The sequence below is a fragment of the Corythoichthys intestinalis genome, chromosome 4, assembly GCF_030265065.1.
Source record: "Corythoichthys intestinalis isolate RoL2023-P3 chromosome 4, ASM3026506v1, whole genome shotgun sequence".
NCBI lineage: Eukaryota > Metazoa > Chordata > Actinopteri > Syngnathiformes > Syngnathidae > Corythoichthys > Corythoichthys intestinalis.
The window spans coordinates 39,414,748-39,428,921 of NC_080398.1; the positions used below are offsets into that span (position 1 = coordinate 39,414,748).

At 39.4% G+C, this 14,174-nt stretch overlaps 1 protein-coding gene across 5 annotated transcripts in view; it reads left to right on the forward strand.

Moving 5' to 3' along the window:
* LOC130915017 (Friend leukemia integration 1 transcription factor-like) overlaps window positions 1–14,174 on the forward strand; it is a 52,374-nt gene that overhangs the window by 12,569 nt on the left and 25,631 nt on the right. For 3 of the 5 annotated variants that reach the window (XM_057834680.1, XM_057834682.1, XM_057834681.1), the window contains exon 2: window positions 10,458–10,636. The exons of the other annotated variants lie outside the window; for them this stretch is intronic. In XM_057834680.1, coding sequence (XP_057690663.1) covers window positions 10,458–10,636 — 179 coding nt within the window. The remainder of the gene's footprint in view (window positions 1–10,457; window positions 10,637–14,174) is intronic. 5 annotated transcript variants of the gene reach the window in all.

Consider the following 14,174-nt stretch of genomic DNA (forward strand, 5'->3'; position numbering starts at 1 on the left):
TGCAGCCATATTGAACTGGCAAGAAAGCAATAAACCATGTCGCAAAGCAACCACAAGAGTTCGCTGTTAGACAGCACAAAAAACCTTGCTGTAAAACTTACCAAAAGGAAGAATACTGTCTGACATGGGACAGTGCGGGACATGTGCGTTAATTGCGTCAAATATTTTAACGTGATTAATTTAAAAAATTAATTACCGCGCGATAATTTTGACAGCCCTAAATATATATATATTAAAAAAAGGTATGGCCGATATTTTTTTGCCAATTCCGATACTTTGAAAATGACGTGATCGGACCTGATCGATTACCGATCGATCGGGACATCTCTAGTTTTGTGTAAATCGACACTTGACGAGGAGTGCTGGGGTCCACTTTGTCGCGGACAGCAAGGTGGCTGATGGCTAGAAATCCGAGCAGTTCTTGAACGCGACATGAGCAATACCTCGCTCATCTGCACACAACCGCAATTTCCTACCTACTCCTTCCTTTCTACTGCAACTCCGCCCGACGATGTTAAAAAAAAAAAAATAAAAATTGCTATTGGATAATTTCTCGCGGCACACCTGACGACCTCTCACGGCACACCGGTTGAAAAACACTGCCGTATGCCGTAACTGAAAAATTAATTAGAAAATAAGGTAAATGGTTCAAATTAAGCCACATTATGACCAGCAACTCAAGTTGCTATGCTCTGAAAAACAACTAGCTTTTAGCTAGCTAGCTATCAGAAATGACTGTTGAAAGCAAGGAATACAATATAAAAATATTTGTAATTTTTAATAATTAACATGCAGTGTACCAGGCATGTTAATGTTTTCGCATTGTCAATTTTAAAAGAAACCCTAAGTTCAAACTTCCCTCTTTCTGTATGATGCCATCCAAGTTGGACTGTCTCGCCAAATAAAACAGCCTAACGCTTTGGCCTAATGACCTTAATATTTTTGGGTAGATATTATCTTGTTTGTTCAAGTTGAAGTTTATACTAATTAAAATTGGGTAAATACCTGTAGTTCACTTGCTTACCTCAACTTTTAGTGTAATTTATATAGAGCAATGATTACTACCCACAAAAATAGTTTTTTATAGCGTAGCAGTCCTACTTGAAACACTCCTAAGTTTACAATTTGACAGAGTTGCAGATTTTCAGGGCCAGTATCTGCTTGGTATCTAAGAGGCCGTTGCATTCGTGGTGGTTTTGCGCTGCACCGCTTGCGGTTGAAGCGAGAGAGTGTTGAGCGCCTTAATAAAAAAAAAAAAAACAACAACTGCTGTCCCTCCTCTTGAGAATTGCCTACCCGGCTTGCAGTTTGGTGCCACTTTCGGGCAGCCGTTTCACTTCTGCACACTGAAATTGTCACTTTGAATTAGAAAGTCAGCTGAAGGAGCGAACGAGATAAAAGACAAGCTGTTTGTCTTATTAGGGCACATTAACATTTGCGGGCGAGTCAAAAAAACCATACCGATACAATCAAAGTACAGCTCTAATCGATGTAAGAGGGGAATAACGTGGCAATGTGAATATAATCATTGAGATATGTATCTGAACTCTTTGCACGACTTGGGGAAGAAAAAAAAACACTTTTTACTCTTAACTATTTATTTGCTCTCAGTATACAGTGGGGCAAATAAGTATTTAGTCAACCACTAATTGTGCAAGTTCTCCCACTTGAAAATATTAGAGAGGCCTGTAATTGTCAACATGTTTAAACCTCAACCATGAGACGGAATGTGGGAAAAAAAAAAAAAATGAAAATCACATTGTTTGATTTTTAAAGAATTTATTTGCAAATCATGGTGGAAAATAAGTATTTGGTCAATACCAAAAGTTCATCTCAATACTTTGTTATGTTCCCTTTGTTGGCAATAACGGAGGCCAAACGTTTTCTGTAACTCTTCACAAGTTTTTCACACACTGTTGCTAGTATTTTGGCCCATTTCTCTATACAGATTTCCTCTAGAGCAGTGATGTTTTGGGGCTGTCGTTGGGCAACACGGACTTTCAACTCCCTCCACAGATTTTCTATGGGGTTGAGATCTGGAGACTGGCTAGGCCACTCCAGGACCTTGAAATGCTTCTTACGAAGCCACTCCTTTGTTGCCCTGGCTGTGTGTTTGGGATCATTGTCATGCTGAAAGACCCAGCCACGTCTCATCTTCAATGCCCTTGCTGATGGAAGGAGATTTTTACTCAAAATCTCTCGAAACATGGCCCCATTCATTCTTTCCTTTACGCAGATCAGTCGTCCTGGTCCCTTTGCAGAAAAACAGCCCCAAAGCATGATGTTTCCACCCCCATGTTTCACAGTGGGTATGGTGCAATTCAATATTCTTTTTCCTCCAAACACGAGAACCTTTGTTTCTACCAAAAAGTTCTATTTTGGTTTCATCTTACCATAACACATCCTCCCAGTCCTCTTCTGGATCATCCAGATGCTCTCTAGCGAACCGCAGACGGGCCTGGACGTGTACTGGCTTCAGCAGGGGGACATGTCTGGCACTGAAGGATTTGAGTCCCTGGCGGCGCATTGTGTTACTGATAGTAGCCTTTGTTACCGTGGTCCCAGCTCTCTGTAGGTCATTCACTAGGTCCCCCCGTGTAGTTCTGGGATTTTTTCTCACCGTTCTTGTTATCATTTTGACGCCACGAGATGAGATCTTGCATGGCGCCCCAGATCGAGGGAGATTGTCAGTGGTCTTGTATGTCTTCCATTTTCTAATAAATGCTCCAACAGTTGATTTTTTTACACCAAGCCAAGAGTGAAGAGTTACAGAAAACGTTTGGCCTCCGTTATTGCCAACAAAGGGTACATAACAAAGCATTGAGATGAACTTTTGGTATTGACCAAATACTTATTTTACACCAAGATATGCAAATAAATTCTTTAAAAATCAAACAATGTGATTTTCTGTTTTTTTTCCCACATTCTGTCTCTCGTGGTTGAGGTTTACCATGTTGAAAATTACAGGCCTCTTTAATCTTTTCAAGTAAGAGAACTTGCACAATTGGTGGTTGACTAAATACTTATTTGCCCGCACTGTATATCTGTAGTACTGCAATGGATGCTAGGAGGCATGTTGGATGACAACAGTGTTGACAGCAGGTGGCCCCAGAGGTTGACTTTCTTTCCCCAAGGGAGCAGTGATTGCCAAATGAAGCTTCTTGAAGCAATGAAGCTTTGCAGCCAATTGGTGCAAAGCTCAATAGTGGTTCATTTTAGAGTCTTATGATGCAACTATCAGACAAAGTGTTATCAGTTCATATTTTTGTGTGTACATATCCCATAATACAGTGAGGACAGCTGCGGCTTATCTATGAATAAATGCCGCAAATTTGGTGGGTGGTGGCTTATAGTCAGGTGCGCCTTATAGTCCAAAAATTACGGTACTTCGCGCTTACGAGTTAATACAGTGCTTCTCAATTATTTTCTGTTACGCCCCCGGTAGACGTAAACATTTCGCGTACCCCCCACCCAACTCTCTGCCACCACTCTAAATAGTATCATTTGTCTATAAAATTATAATAAGTACACCTCTGCATAACATTGTGTCCTTTTGTATATTGAAAAAAAAAAAAAGTAATATAGATCAACTTAAAACAAAGGAGTGTTTTCCAACCTTTTCTGAGTCACACCATGTTTTTACATAGGAAAAAATCTCGCGGCACACTACAAACCAAAAATGTTCCAAAATTACTTTCTGTACAGTATAAAATAAAAAATAATTTCTCAGTATTTATACGTACCGTAATTTTCGGACTACAAGCCGCTACTTTTTTCCTTCATTTTTAATCCTGTGGCTTATAGTCCAGTGCGTCTTATTTGTTAATTTATTTGGGTTAGTAGGCAACACATCCTTCCTAGCATGCATTGCAGCGCTACAGTTGTGAATAACAATCAAAATTAATGTTCTGTGCCAATTATTTCTTCAATTACTGTTCCAGTTGTTTCATTAATTGCTTGTCACGGTATTTGTTAACAATTTATTTGACAGCGGCATCATAAGACGGTCATAAGACCGTCATAATTATGACATGAAACTATTATGGGCATTACTGAATGCTTATGACAGATGTCATTAGGTGTCATCCGGCAAAGTATGTTCCTAACTTTATGTCCAGCTCGGAACTTTTAAAATTCCTTCAAAAGTGAGATAATTTGCCGCAAAACACTAAACGACATCTGTTATAAGCATTCATAAAGCTAATGATGATGTTATGTCATAATTATGACTGTCTAATGACAGTCTTAAGATGCCACTGTCAAATAAAGTGTTACCACATACCATAACTAGCAATGAATGAAAGAACTGGAACAGTAACTGAATAAAGAATTAGCACAGAACATGAATTTTGATTGTTATTTTGATTGTTATTTAAATCCGTAGCGCTGCAATGCATGCTAGGAGTGTCCTTGAGCAAGATACTGAACCCCATGTTGCTCCTGGTGCTGCGTCACCAGTAGGTGGATGGCGAGATAGTGTAAAGCGCTTTGAGCGCCTTGAAAGGTGGAAAAGCGCTATATAAGTATAACACCATTTACCATTTAGGAGGCATGTTGGACAACAACAGTGTTGACAGCAGGCGGCAGAAAAGGTTGATTGTCTCCTCCAAGGGAGCGGTGATGGCAGAATGAAACTCTTGAAGCAATGGAGCTTTGAAGTCACTTGGTTCAAAGCGTCATGGCGGTATACTTGGTGTTATGACAGTCTGATTTTGCAACTATGAAATAAAGTGTTATCGGTTAATACCTTTTGGTGCAAACATCCCATAACACAGTGAGGACAGCTGTGGCTTATAGTCCAGTGTGTCTTATCTATAAACAAATGCCCGTTTCGTGTCAAAATTGGTGGGTGGCGGCTTATCGTCAGGTGCACCTTATAGTGCGAAAATTACGGTACTCAGTGCAAAACGAGCCTGTTTAGATGAACACAAAGCCGATATCATGGCAGGAATCTTCTTCAACAGCTCTCACTCTGTGTTTTTATTTTCTATTTTTTAAATAAATTAGCAGTTAGGCTTAAAAAGCTCAGAATTATCACATAGGGGGACTTTGGCAATGTTTTTACCCACTTCATGGCCGAGAATCTCCCTGACAATGGTTATGCAGGCAGGTAGTATCATGTCTCTGCCATTGAGTGGGACTTTTTGGATTAAGCAACAAGGTAACTGGCATTCAGGGCTTTGTCAATTACCGCTGTAGTTTTTCTCAAAAAAGTTGTCTGTTTCTCTGCGTTTTCAAAAAAGGCGAACAAAATAATCCATTGTGTGACGCGACGGGTGTTTCGTTTAGAGATAATGTTTAAGCTTGCTTAGCACCATGGCGATGTTGGATAGCTGCTCGTGTCTCGTTCAAGAACAGCTTGGATTTCTATCCGTCAGCCACCCTGCTGTCCTCGACAATGTTTTGGAATAAAACAAAGGGGGAGGATTGACAGCCGTCAAAATGGCTGGATAAAATGGAAATGACACTTTTGCGTATATCGACACTTGACTAGTCTAATCTAATGATGTACTGCAGACGTCTGGTTGAAAAACACTGCAATAAAGTATAACTTTATTAACATTGTTTTGTTCGTAACAGAAAAGACTTAAAGCGCATCAATTTGCCTAAAAAAAAAGTCACATCCAAACTAAAAGTGCAATCGTTACATTTTTAGACCATTTGAAACTGAAAAATAAAATTTAATAAAATCAATGAAGAATAATCAATTCAAATTGATTAGCAACATTAGCTCGTGAGGACAATATGCCAAATAATTTTACCGAAAAAAAAAAAAAAAATTAATCGGACAAAAACGACAGTGTCATTGGACAAAAGGACGGCTTTTATTTGTGCTGCAGGGAGTATTAGGTCCTTTGTTATGGTGTGGGGTTATTTTGCACTGAACAACTTGGTATGCCACCTTATATGATGCTAACAGTGCTTGCTGGTTTACTGACGTAACACTGACACAGCGGGACAATTGCTGGCAATATTCTGCACATTTTTGCAAAACAAAACAAAAATTTTAAAATCAAGCGGCTTTTCGATGTGATTAGAGCCAAATGTCTTTAAGTGATATCTTAATTTATTTGTCTTCCTGCTGTCCGCTGCCAACATTTTCAGAAACAGTAAACAGACTGGTCTTTCCTCGTCTCCCACTGTATTAAAATTCAAAGCCAAGAGCTACATACATGCTTTGTCATATTTACTCGTCTTAGCGGTTAATATCTCCAGTGCTCTTTGCTGTGTGTTCTTGTTTGGTTCAAAAATGTTGCGCGCACTCTGAAAATAAGAGCGCTACAAGGAAGGAAGCGAGGAAATGCAGCAATTTGTTTTTTCACTATTACTGTCGTGAGGCAGGATTGGTTGGAAAAACTTGAAAATGATGGCATGATAACTAATGAAATGTAAAAATCTGAAATTTGAATGTAATCCACTTATCCCGAGTGTGTCCTCATGAAACAAACTAAAAAAATAGCTCATTGTGTTATCTCATCTTTTTTAAAAGTAATTTGCTGCCATTGACGGCAACTCAGGTTGTCAAAAAATTTGAAAAGTTTCAAAGTATCGATACCGAAATGTTGTATCCCTTTATGATATTTGATTATTGAAGAATAGATCGTCATTTATTCGTATTTGCATGACCACAGGTCACCAGAAATTTGTTGTCAAATTTGATTTTGCACTAATTTTGAAAGTAATGGAGTCTAACTTTGCATTTTCCTTGTTAACACACTGGCTGCCATTGACTGTACTTCACGTCCAATTCATTTTGACTTCAAATTGATTTGGACGTATACTTGTGATAAACTTATGTAAAGAGTTTTAATCTAGTTTTTAAGAGCCACATGATTTGACATCTGTCACTGTCAATGGCAATAAAAAAGTTCATTCAAAACAAACAAACAATAATATTAACTTTGGCCTTATTATTTATGTGAAAATGGTATCGAGTATCGAGTGCTTTTTGGGAGTCTCAATTTCGAGTTGAAGATTTTAGTATCGTGACAACAGTAGCGGCGACAGACGTCCAATCCATTTTGACAGGGAGGTATTGGCAGTGAACAATCGCTGCATCTTTGCGACACAATCCTTGGGGTGAAAGTTTCTGAGGTGGGCATACATTCAGAAATCATTTTGAAAATATGCCAGTCGATGATTACAGTGGTATGAAACTTTTGGAATTTCTCACATTTCTGCATAAAATCACAATCAAATGTGATCTCATCTTTGTCTAAATCACACAGATGAAAATACAGCATCTGCTTTAACAAGAACCACCCTAACATTTATAGGTTTTCATATTTTAATGAGGATAGCATGCAAACAATGAGAGAAGGGGGAAAAATAAGTAAGTGAACCCTCAGCCTAAGGAGACTTAAAGAGCAATTGAAAACATTTTTTTAACCAAACATTTTAAATCAGGTGTGTGCCCAATCATTGATGAGTGGTTTAAAGCTGCCCTGCCCACTATAAAAGACACAGCTGGTAAGAATTGTCTTGATGAGAAGCATTGTCTGATGTGGATCATGGCTCGGTCAAAAGAGCTATCTCCAGACTTGCGATCAAGGATTGTTGATTTGTATAAAGCTGGGAAAGGGTACAAAACTATCTCTAAAAGTCTGGATGTTCATCAATCGACAGTCAGGGAAGTTGTCTTCAAATGGACAGAGTTTGGCACTGTTGCTTCTCTTCCAAGGAATGGCCATCCACCAAAGATGACACAAAGAGTTCCGTGCAGAATACTTAGAGAGGTAAAAAAGAACCCTGGCGTGTCTGCTACAGACTTACAGAAATCACTGGCACAGTCCAATATCTCTGTGCACTCATCAACTATATGTAAAACTATGGCCAAGAATGGTGTTTATGGGAGGACTCCACAGAGGAAGCCACTGCTCTATAAAAAAAAAACATTGTTGCTCGTTTAACGTTCCCAAAGGCACTTGGACACTCCACAGAAATTTTGGCAAAATATTTTGTGGACGGATGAAACCTAAGTTGAATTGTTTACGAGTAACACACAACGTCATGTGTGGAGGAAAAATGGAACAGCTCACTAACATCAACACCTCATCCCCACCGTGAAGCATGGTTGAGGGAGCATCATGATTTGGGGCTGTTTTGCTGCCTCAGGGCCTGGACAACTTGCAATCATCAATGGAAGAATGAATTCAAAACTTTATCAGGATCTTTTGCAGGAAAACCTGAGGCCGTCTGTCAGACAGTTGAAGCTGAAAAGAGGATGGATGCTGCATCAAGACAATGATCCAAAAAACAGAAGTAAGTCAACTTCAGAATGGTTTCAGAAGAACTAAATACATGCCCTGGAGTAGGCAAGTCAAAGTCCAGACTTGAACCCCATTGATATGCTGTGGCACGGCCTAAAGTCAGCAATTCCTGTCAGACATCCCAGGAATCTGATTGAACTACAGCAGTTTTGTAGAGAAGAATGCGCCAAGATTAGTCCTGATCGATGTGCCAGACTTATCTGCAGCTACAGGAAGCGTCTGGTTGAAGTTATTACTGCCAAAGGAGGGGCCACAAAATATTTAATGTGATGGTTCACTTGCTTATTTGTTCCCCGTCTGCCATTATTTGCATACTATCCTCATTAAAATATAAAAACTAGGGTTGTTCCGATCATGTTTTTTGCTCCCGATCTGATCCCGATCGTTTTAGTTTGAGTATCTGCCGATCCCGATATTTCCCGATCCGATTGCTTTTTTTTTTGCTCCCGATTCAATTCCAATCATTCCCGATAATTTTTCCCGATCATATACATTTTGGCAATGCATTAAGAAAAAAATGAATAAAACTCGGACGAATATATACATTCAACGTACAGTACATAAGTACTGTATTTGCTTATTATGACAATAAATCATCAGGATGGCATTTACATTATTAGCATTCTTTCTGTGAGAGGGATCCACGGATAGAAAGACTTGTAATTCTTAAAGGATAAATGTGACTTTGTATATTGTGACTAAATATTGCCATCTAGTGTATTTGTTGAGCTTTCAGTAAATGATACTGTAGCCATTTAACTGTTGTGCCCAAAAGCATGATCGGAAGTGCACCCATTACTGTGCGTAGTGGTACCAATTGACATATCTTCTCTGCGTTGGGAAATAACATAGGGTGTTAAGAAAAACATCAATTACTACTTTTCGTCCCCACATTGAGAGGGATTGTAAGGCTTTAGCCAATTAAAAAAATGCTCCAAAGGCTGCCAAAATTCACTCTACTCATTTTACGCTACCTTTTAGCTCTGTATTTAAGTAAAACGGCGCCATTACAGATTGCATGCGACAATGCGTAAGTGGGTCGTGCAACGCATGCGTTAACTGCGTTGAACATTTTAACGTGATAAATTTTTTAAAAAATTACCGCCGTTAAAGGGATAAATTTGATAACCCTACCTTAAGCCTAAACTAAAGACTCTGGATGAGTGTGACATATTATGTCTGTAACGTTAAATACAATTAGAAAACAATTTAATTAAAAAGAAATATATATATATACATATATTTAAAAAAGGCATGTCCGATATTTTTTTGCCGATTCCGAGACTTTGAAAATGACGTGATCGGACCCTATTGATCGGCACATCTCTAATGAAAACCTATAAATGTTTGGGTGGTTTTAGTTAAAGCAGACACTGTTTTTTCATCTGTGTGATTTTGACAAAGATCAGATCACATTTGATGGGGATTTTATGCAGAAATGTGAGAAATTCCAAAAGGTTCAGATACTTTTTCATACCACTGTATGTTTCAGTGCCTTTGACGCCTATAGATGCCCAATCTCTTTGGACCGCCCAACCATAACACTTACCCGAACCCTGCCAGTCTCTCCCAGTTCAAATAGATTGGACGTCCATCACCGTCGATGCCGTCAATGAATTCATTTTACCACAATGAAGCTAGGAGAAAAATCAACAACAATAATGACCTCGCTGTCCGCTGACCTCGCCTCCCTCACGCCACCCTTGACCACGGGGTGTTTTGCACATTTCTAATGACCCACATCTTTTCGACTTCCTCTCCGTGGGCCGGTGCCAAAAGGTTCTGCCGCACATGGCGGCCGGGTTTCCTGTCGGCCGCTGAAAAAGCACAGCGCTGACGTACGAGGCCCGAAAGACAATGGCGGGCTCCTCTAAACAAACACACTTCTCAGGCTCCGGCCTTCGTCGCAGTGGCGCAGGCGCATCGATGCGCCGAGCCGTCTTAAGAGTTTCACTCCGGGACTTCAATCTGGGTTGGCCAAGCCTACTCTCACCGCAAACCCAACCCTAACGACATCAGCAAATGTGGTTAAAGACTAGTGATGCTTTCTAAAGACCCGTCATCTCAAACCTAAAAATTTGCATTGACACGTCGCCTAAGGAAGACACAAATGACAACCAAAACAAGACTTCAGGTAATCAGGAAATGTGTTAAAATAGCCACTGACCCAGTGGCCGTGTCGCACAGGAAGCGCTGTCTGTGGTGAGCGAGGACCAGCCCATATACGAGCCGCCGTACAACGCCGCCATGCACATGAAGGCGGAGATGACGTCGCCGGGCGGATTCAAGCAAAGTCCCGAGCACGCTGAACCTGAATGGCAGTCCACCGCCGTGCAGAAGAGGGGCGAGCACGTCAACGGAACCAAGTGAGTTAGGGTGGGCCTCAGGTGGCCGACAGGGAGAGGATGGGGTTTTTCCATTGATGGATTCCTGGATTCAACTCTAATTGTTCACTTTAAATTTGAGTCATTGCAGTTTTATGGAAACCCATCTAAAAAAAATTAAACACTTTATTTGACAGTGGGTTCAAAAGACTCATAATTGCTAAGAGCTTTGCATGTAATGCAAAAGCTGCCATCTATGATATTCTAATATCTTTTTTTTTTTGCCCACACAGTTTGACTGACCAACAGTGATGGATTAAGTACTGCACACACTTTTTTTGACTTAAGTATGAGTACACATATGGGTGCATAAAATTACTTCAATTAAAGTACAAGTATCTGTGAAAAATACTCAAGTAAAAAAGTACTTGCTTTAAAATTTACAAGTGAAAAGTAAATGTATTTTCTCCCAATGGAAAAATGTAATATATACAGTGCGGAAAATAAGTATTTAGTCAACCACTAATTGTGCAAGTTCTCCCACTTGAAAATATTAGAGAGGCCTGTAATTGTCAACATGGTTAAACCTAAAACAGGAGAGACAGAATGTGGAAAAAACCCAGAAAATCACATTGTTTGATTTTTAAAGAAGTTATTTGCAAATCATGGTGGAAAATAAGTATTTGGTCAATACCAAAAGTTCATCTCAATACTTTGTTATGTACCCTTTGTTGGCAATTACAGAGGCCAAACGTTTTCTGTAACTCTTCACAAGCTTTTCACACACTGTTGCTGGTATTTTGGTCCATTCCTCCATGCAGATCTCCTCTAGAGCAGTGATGCTTTGGGGCTGTCGTTCTGCAACACGGACTTTCAACTCCCTCCGCATATTTTCAATGGGGTTGAGACCTGGAGACTGGCTAGGCCACTCCAGGACCTTGAAATGCTTCTTACAAAGCCACTCCTTTATTGCCCTGGCTGTGTGTTTGGGATCATTGCCATGCTGAAAGACCCAGCCACGTCTCATCTTCAATGCCCTTGCTGATGGAAGGAGATTTTCACTCAAAATCTCTCGATACATGGCCCCATTCATTCTTTCCTTTACACAGATCAGTCGTCCTGGTCCCTTTGAAGAAAAACAGCAGCAAAGCATGATGTTTCCACCCCCATGCTTCACAGTGGATATGGTGCAATTCAGTATTCTTTGTTCTCCAAACAAGAGAACCTGTGTTTCTATCAAAAAGTTATATTTTGGTTTCATCTGACCATAACACATTCTCCTAGTCCTCTTCTGGATCATCCAAATGCTCTCTATCGAACCGCAGATGGGCCTGGACATGTACTTTCTTCAGCAGGGGGACACGTCTGGCATTGCAGGATTTGAGTCCCTGGCGGCGCATTGTGTTACTGATAGTAGCCTTTGTTACTGTGGTCCCAGCTCTCTGTAGGTCATTCACTAGGCCCCCCCGTGTGGTTCTGGGATTTTTTCTCCCTATTCTTGTTATCATTTTGACGCCACGGGGTGAGGAGGGAGTTGAAAGTCCGTGTTGCCCAACAACAGCCCCAAACCATCACTGCTCTAGAGATCTGCATGGAGGAATGGGCCAAAATACCAGCAACATTGTGTGAAAAGCTTGTGAAGAATTACAGAAAACGTTTGGCCTCCGTTATTGCCAACAAAGGGTACATAACAAAGTATTGAGATGAACTTTAGGTATAGACCAAATACTTATTTTCCACCATGATTTGCAAATAAATTCTTTAAAAAAAAATCAAACAATGTGATTTTCTGGGGGTTTTTTCCCCACAATGTCTCTCATAGTTGAGGTTCACCCATGTTGACAATTACAGGCCTCTCTAATATTTTCAAGTGGGAGAACTTGCACAATTAGTGGTTAAATAAATACTTATTTGCCCCACTGTATACCCCTGAGAAAATCAGTGCTAACATTCACGGACACCACAGTGAGTCACTTGCATGATTTACACACTTTGTCCTACATATATTTTGGAGCGGGGCCGACCCAGGCAGAATGAGATAACCCAAACTCACGCTGCGTTCTAACGCCAGATTTAGGTGGAAACAGGGCAAAGGTTTTACTGCATACAAGCAGGCAGTAGTGTCAAGAGTGATTTGGTCGAGGATTCAAGTTAATTATTATATGAATTAGCCCCATACATGCACTTTGAAAAGTTGTGGGAAAAAAAATAAAAATGAATGGATTACATTAGTGTACCTTTGGGTCGAAATATTTACATAAAATAAACGATAACTGCCCGTTTTTTGCTTTTAATCAAGAATCTAGACTGTTTTAAGTGCTTATCTATAGAAATTCCGTGACTTAATCATTTACTGTATTTACAAAAATTTTCAACTTAAAAAGCTTTTTGTTTTGGTGGCGGCCGCCATGTTGGATTACACAATACCGTAACTTTGGCTTGAAATAGTTACGTAAAATGAACGCTAACTGCCCATTTTATGCTTTTAACCAACAATCTAGACTGTTTTACGTTCGTACCTATAGAAATTCCGGAATTGAAGTATTTATTTACAAGAACTTTCAACTTATAAAGCTCTTTCGTTTGTGACGGCCGCCATGTTGGATTACATAATACTGTAACTTTGGCTTGAAATATTTACGTAAATTGAACGATAACTGTCCGTTTTTAGCTTTTAACCAAGAATCTGAACCGTTCTTCGTTCATATCTATAGAAATTCCCCGATTTAAGCATTCATTTACTAGAATTTTCAACTTAAAAAGCTCTACGACGGCCGCCATGTTGCATTACACAATACCGTTACTTTTGCTTTAGATATTTACGTAAAATAAATGATAACTGCCGGTTTTTTGCTTTCAACCAAGGATCTAGACTGTGTTAAGTGCTTATCTATAGAAATTTCGCGACTTAAGCATTTACTGTATTTAGAAAAATGTTCAACTTAAAAAGCTCTTTGTTTTGGTGGCGGCCGCCATGTTGGATTAGACAATTATGTTACTTTGCTTATAATATTTATGTAAAATTAATGATAACTGCCTTTTTTTTTTTTGCTTTTAACCAAGAATCTGAACTGTTTTACGTTCATATCAAGAGAAATACCGGGATTTAAGTATTTATTTACAAGAACTATCAACTTAAAAAGCTCTTTGTTCAGTGACAGCCGCCATGTTGGATTACACAATACCGTAACTTTGGCTTGAAATAGTTACGTAAAATGAACGCTAACTGCCCATTTTATGCTTTTAACCAACAATCTAGACTGTTTTACGTTCGTACCTATGGAAATTCCGGAATTTAAGTAATTATTTACAAGAACTTTCGACTTATAAAGCTCTTTCTTTTGTGACGGCCGCCATGTTGGATTACACAATACCGTAACTTTGGCTTGAAATAGTTACCTAACATGAACGATAACTGTCCGTTTTTTGCTTTTAACTAAGAATCTGAACCGTTTTTCGTTAATATCTATAGAAATTCCCCGATTTAAGTGTTTATTTACTAGAATTTTCAACTTAAAAAGCTCTATGACGGCCGCCATGTTGGATTTAGTATCTCTACACATGACATTTAAGTTGTTAT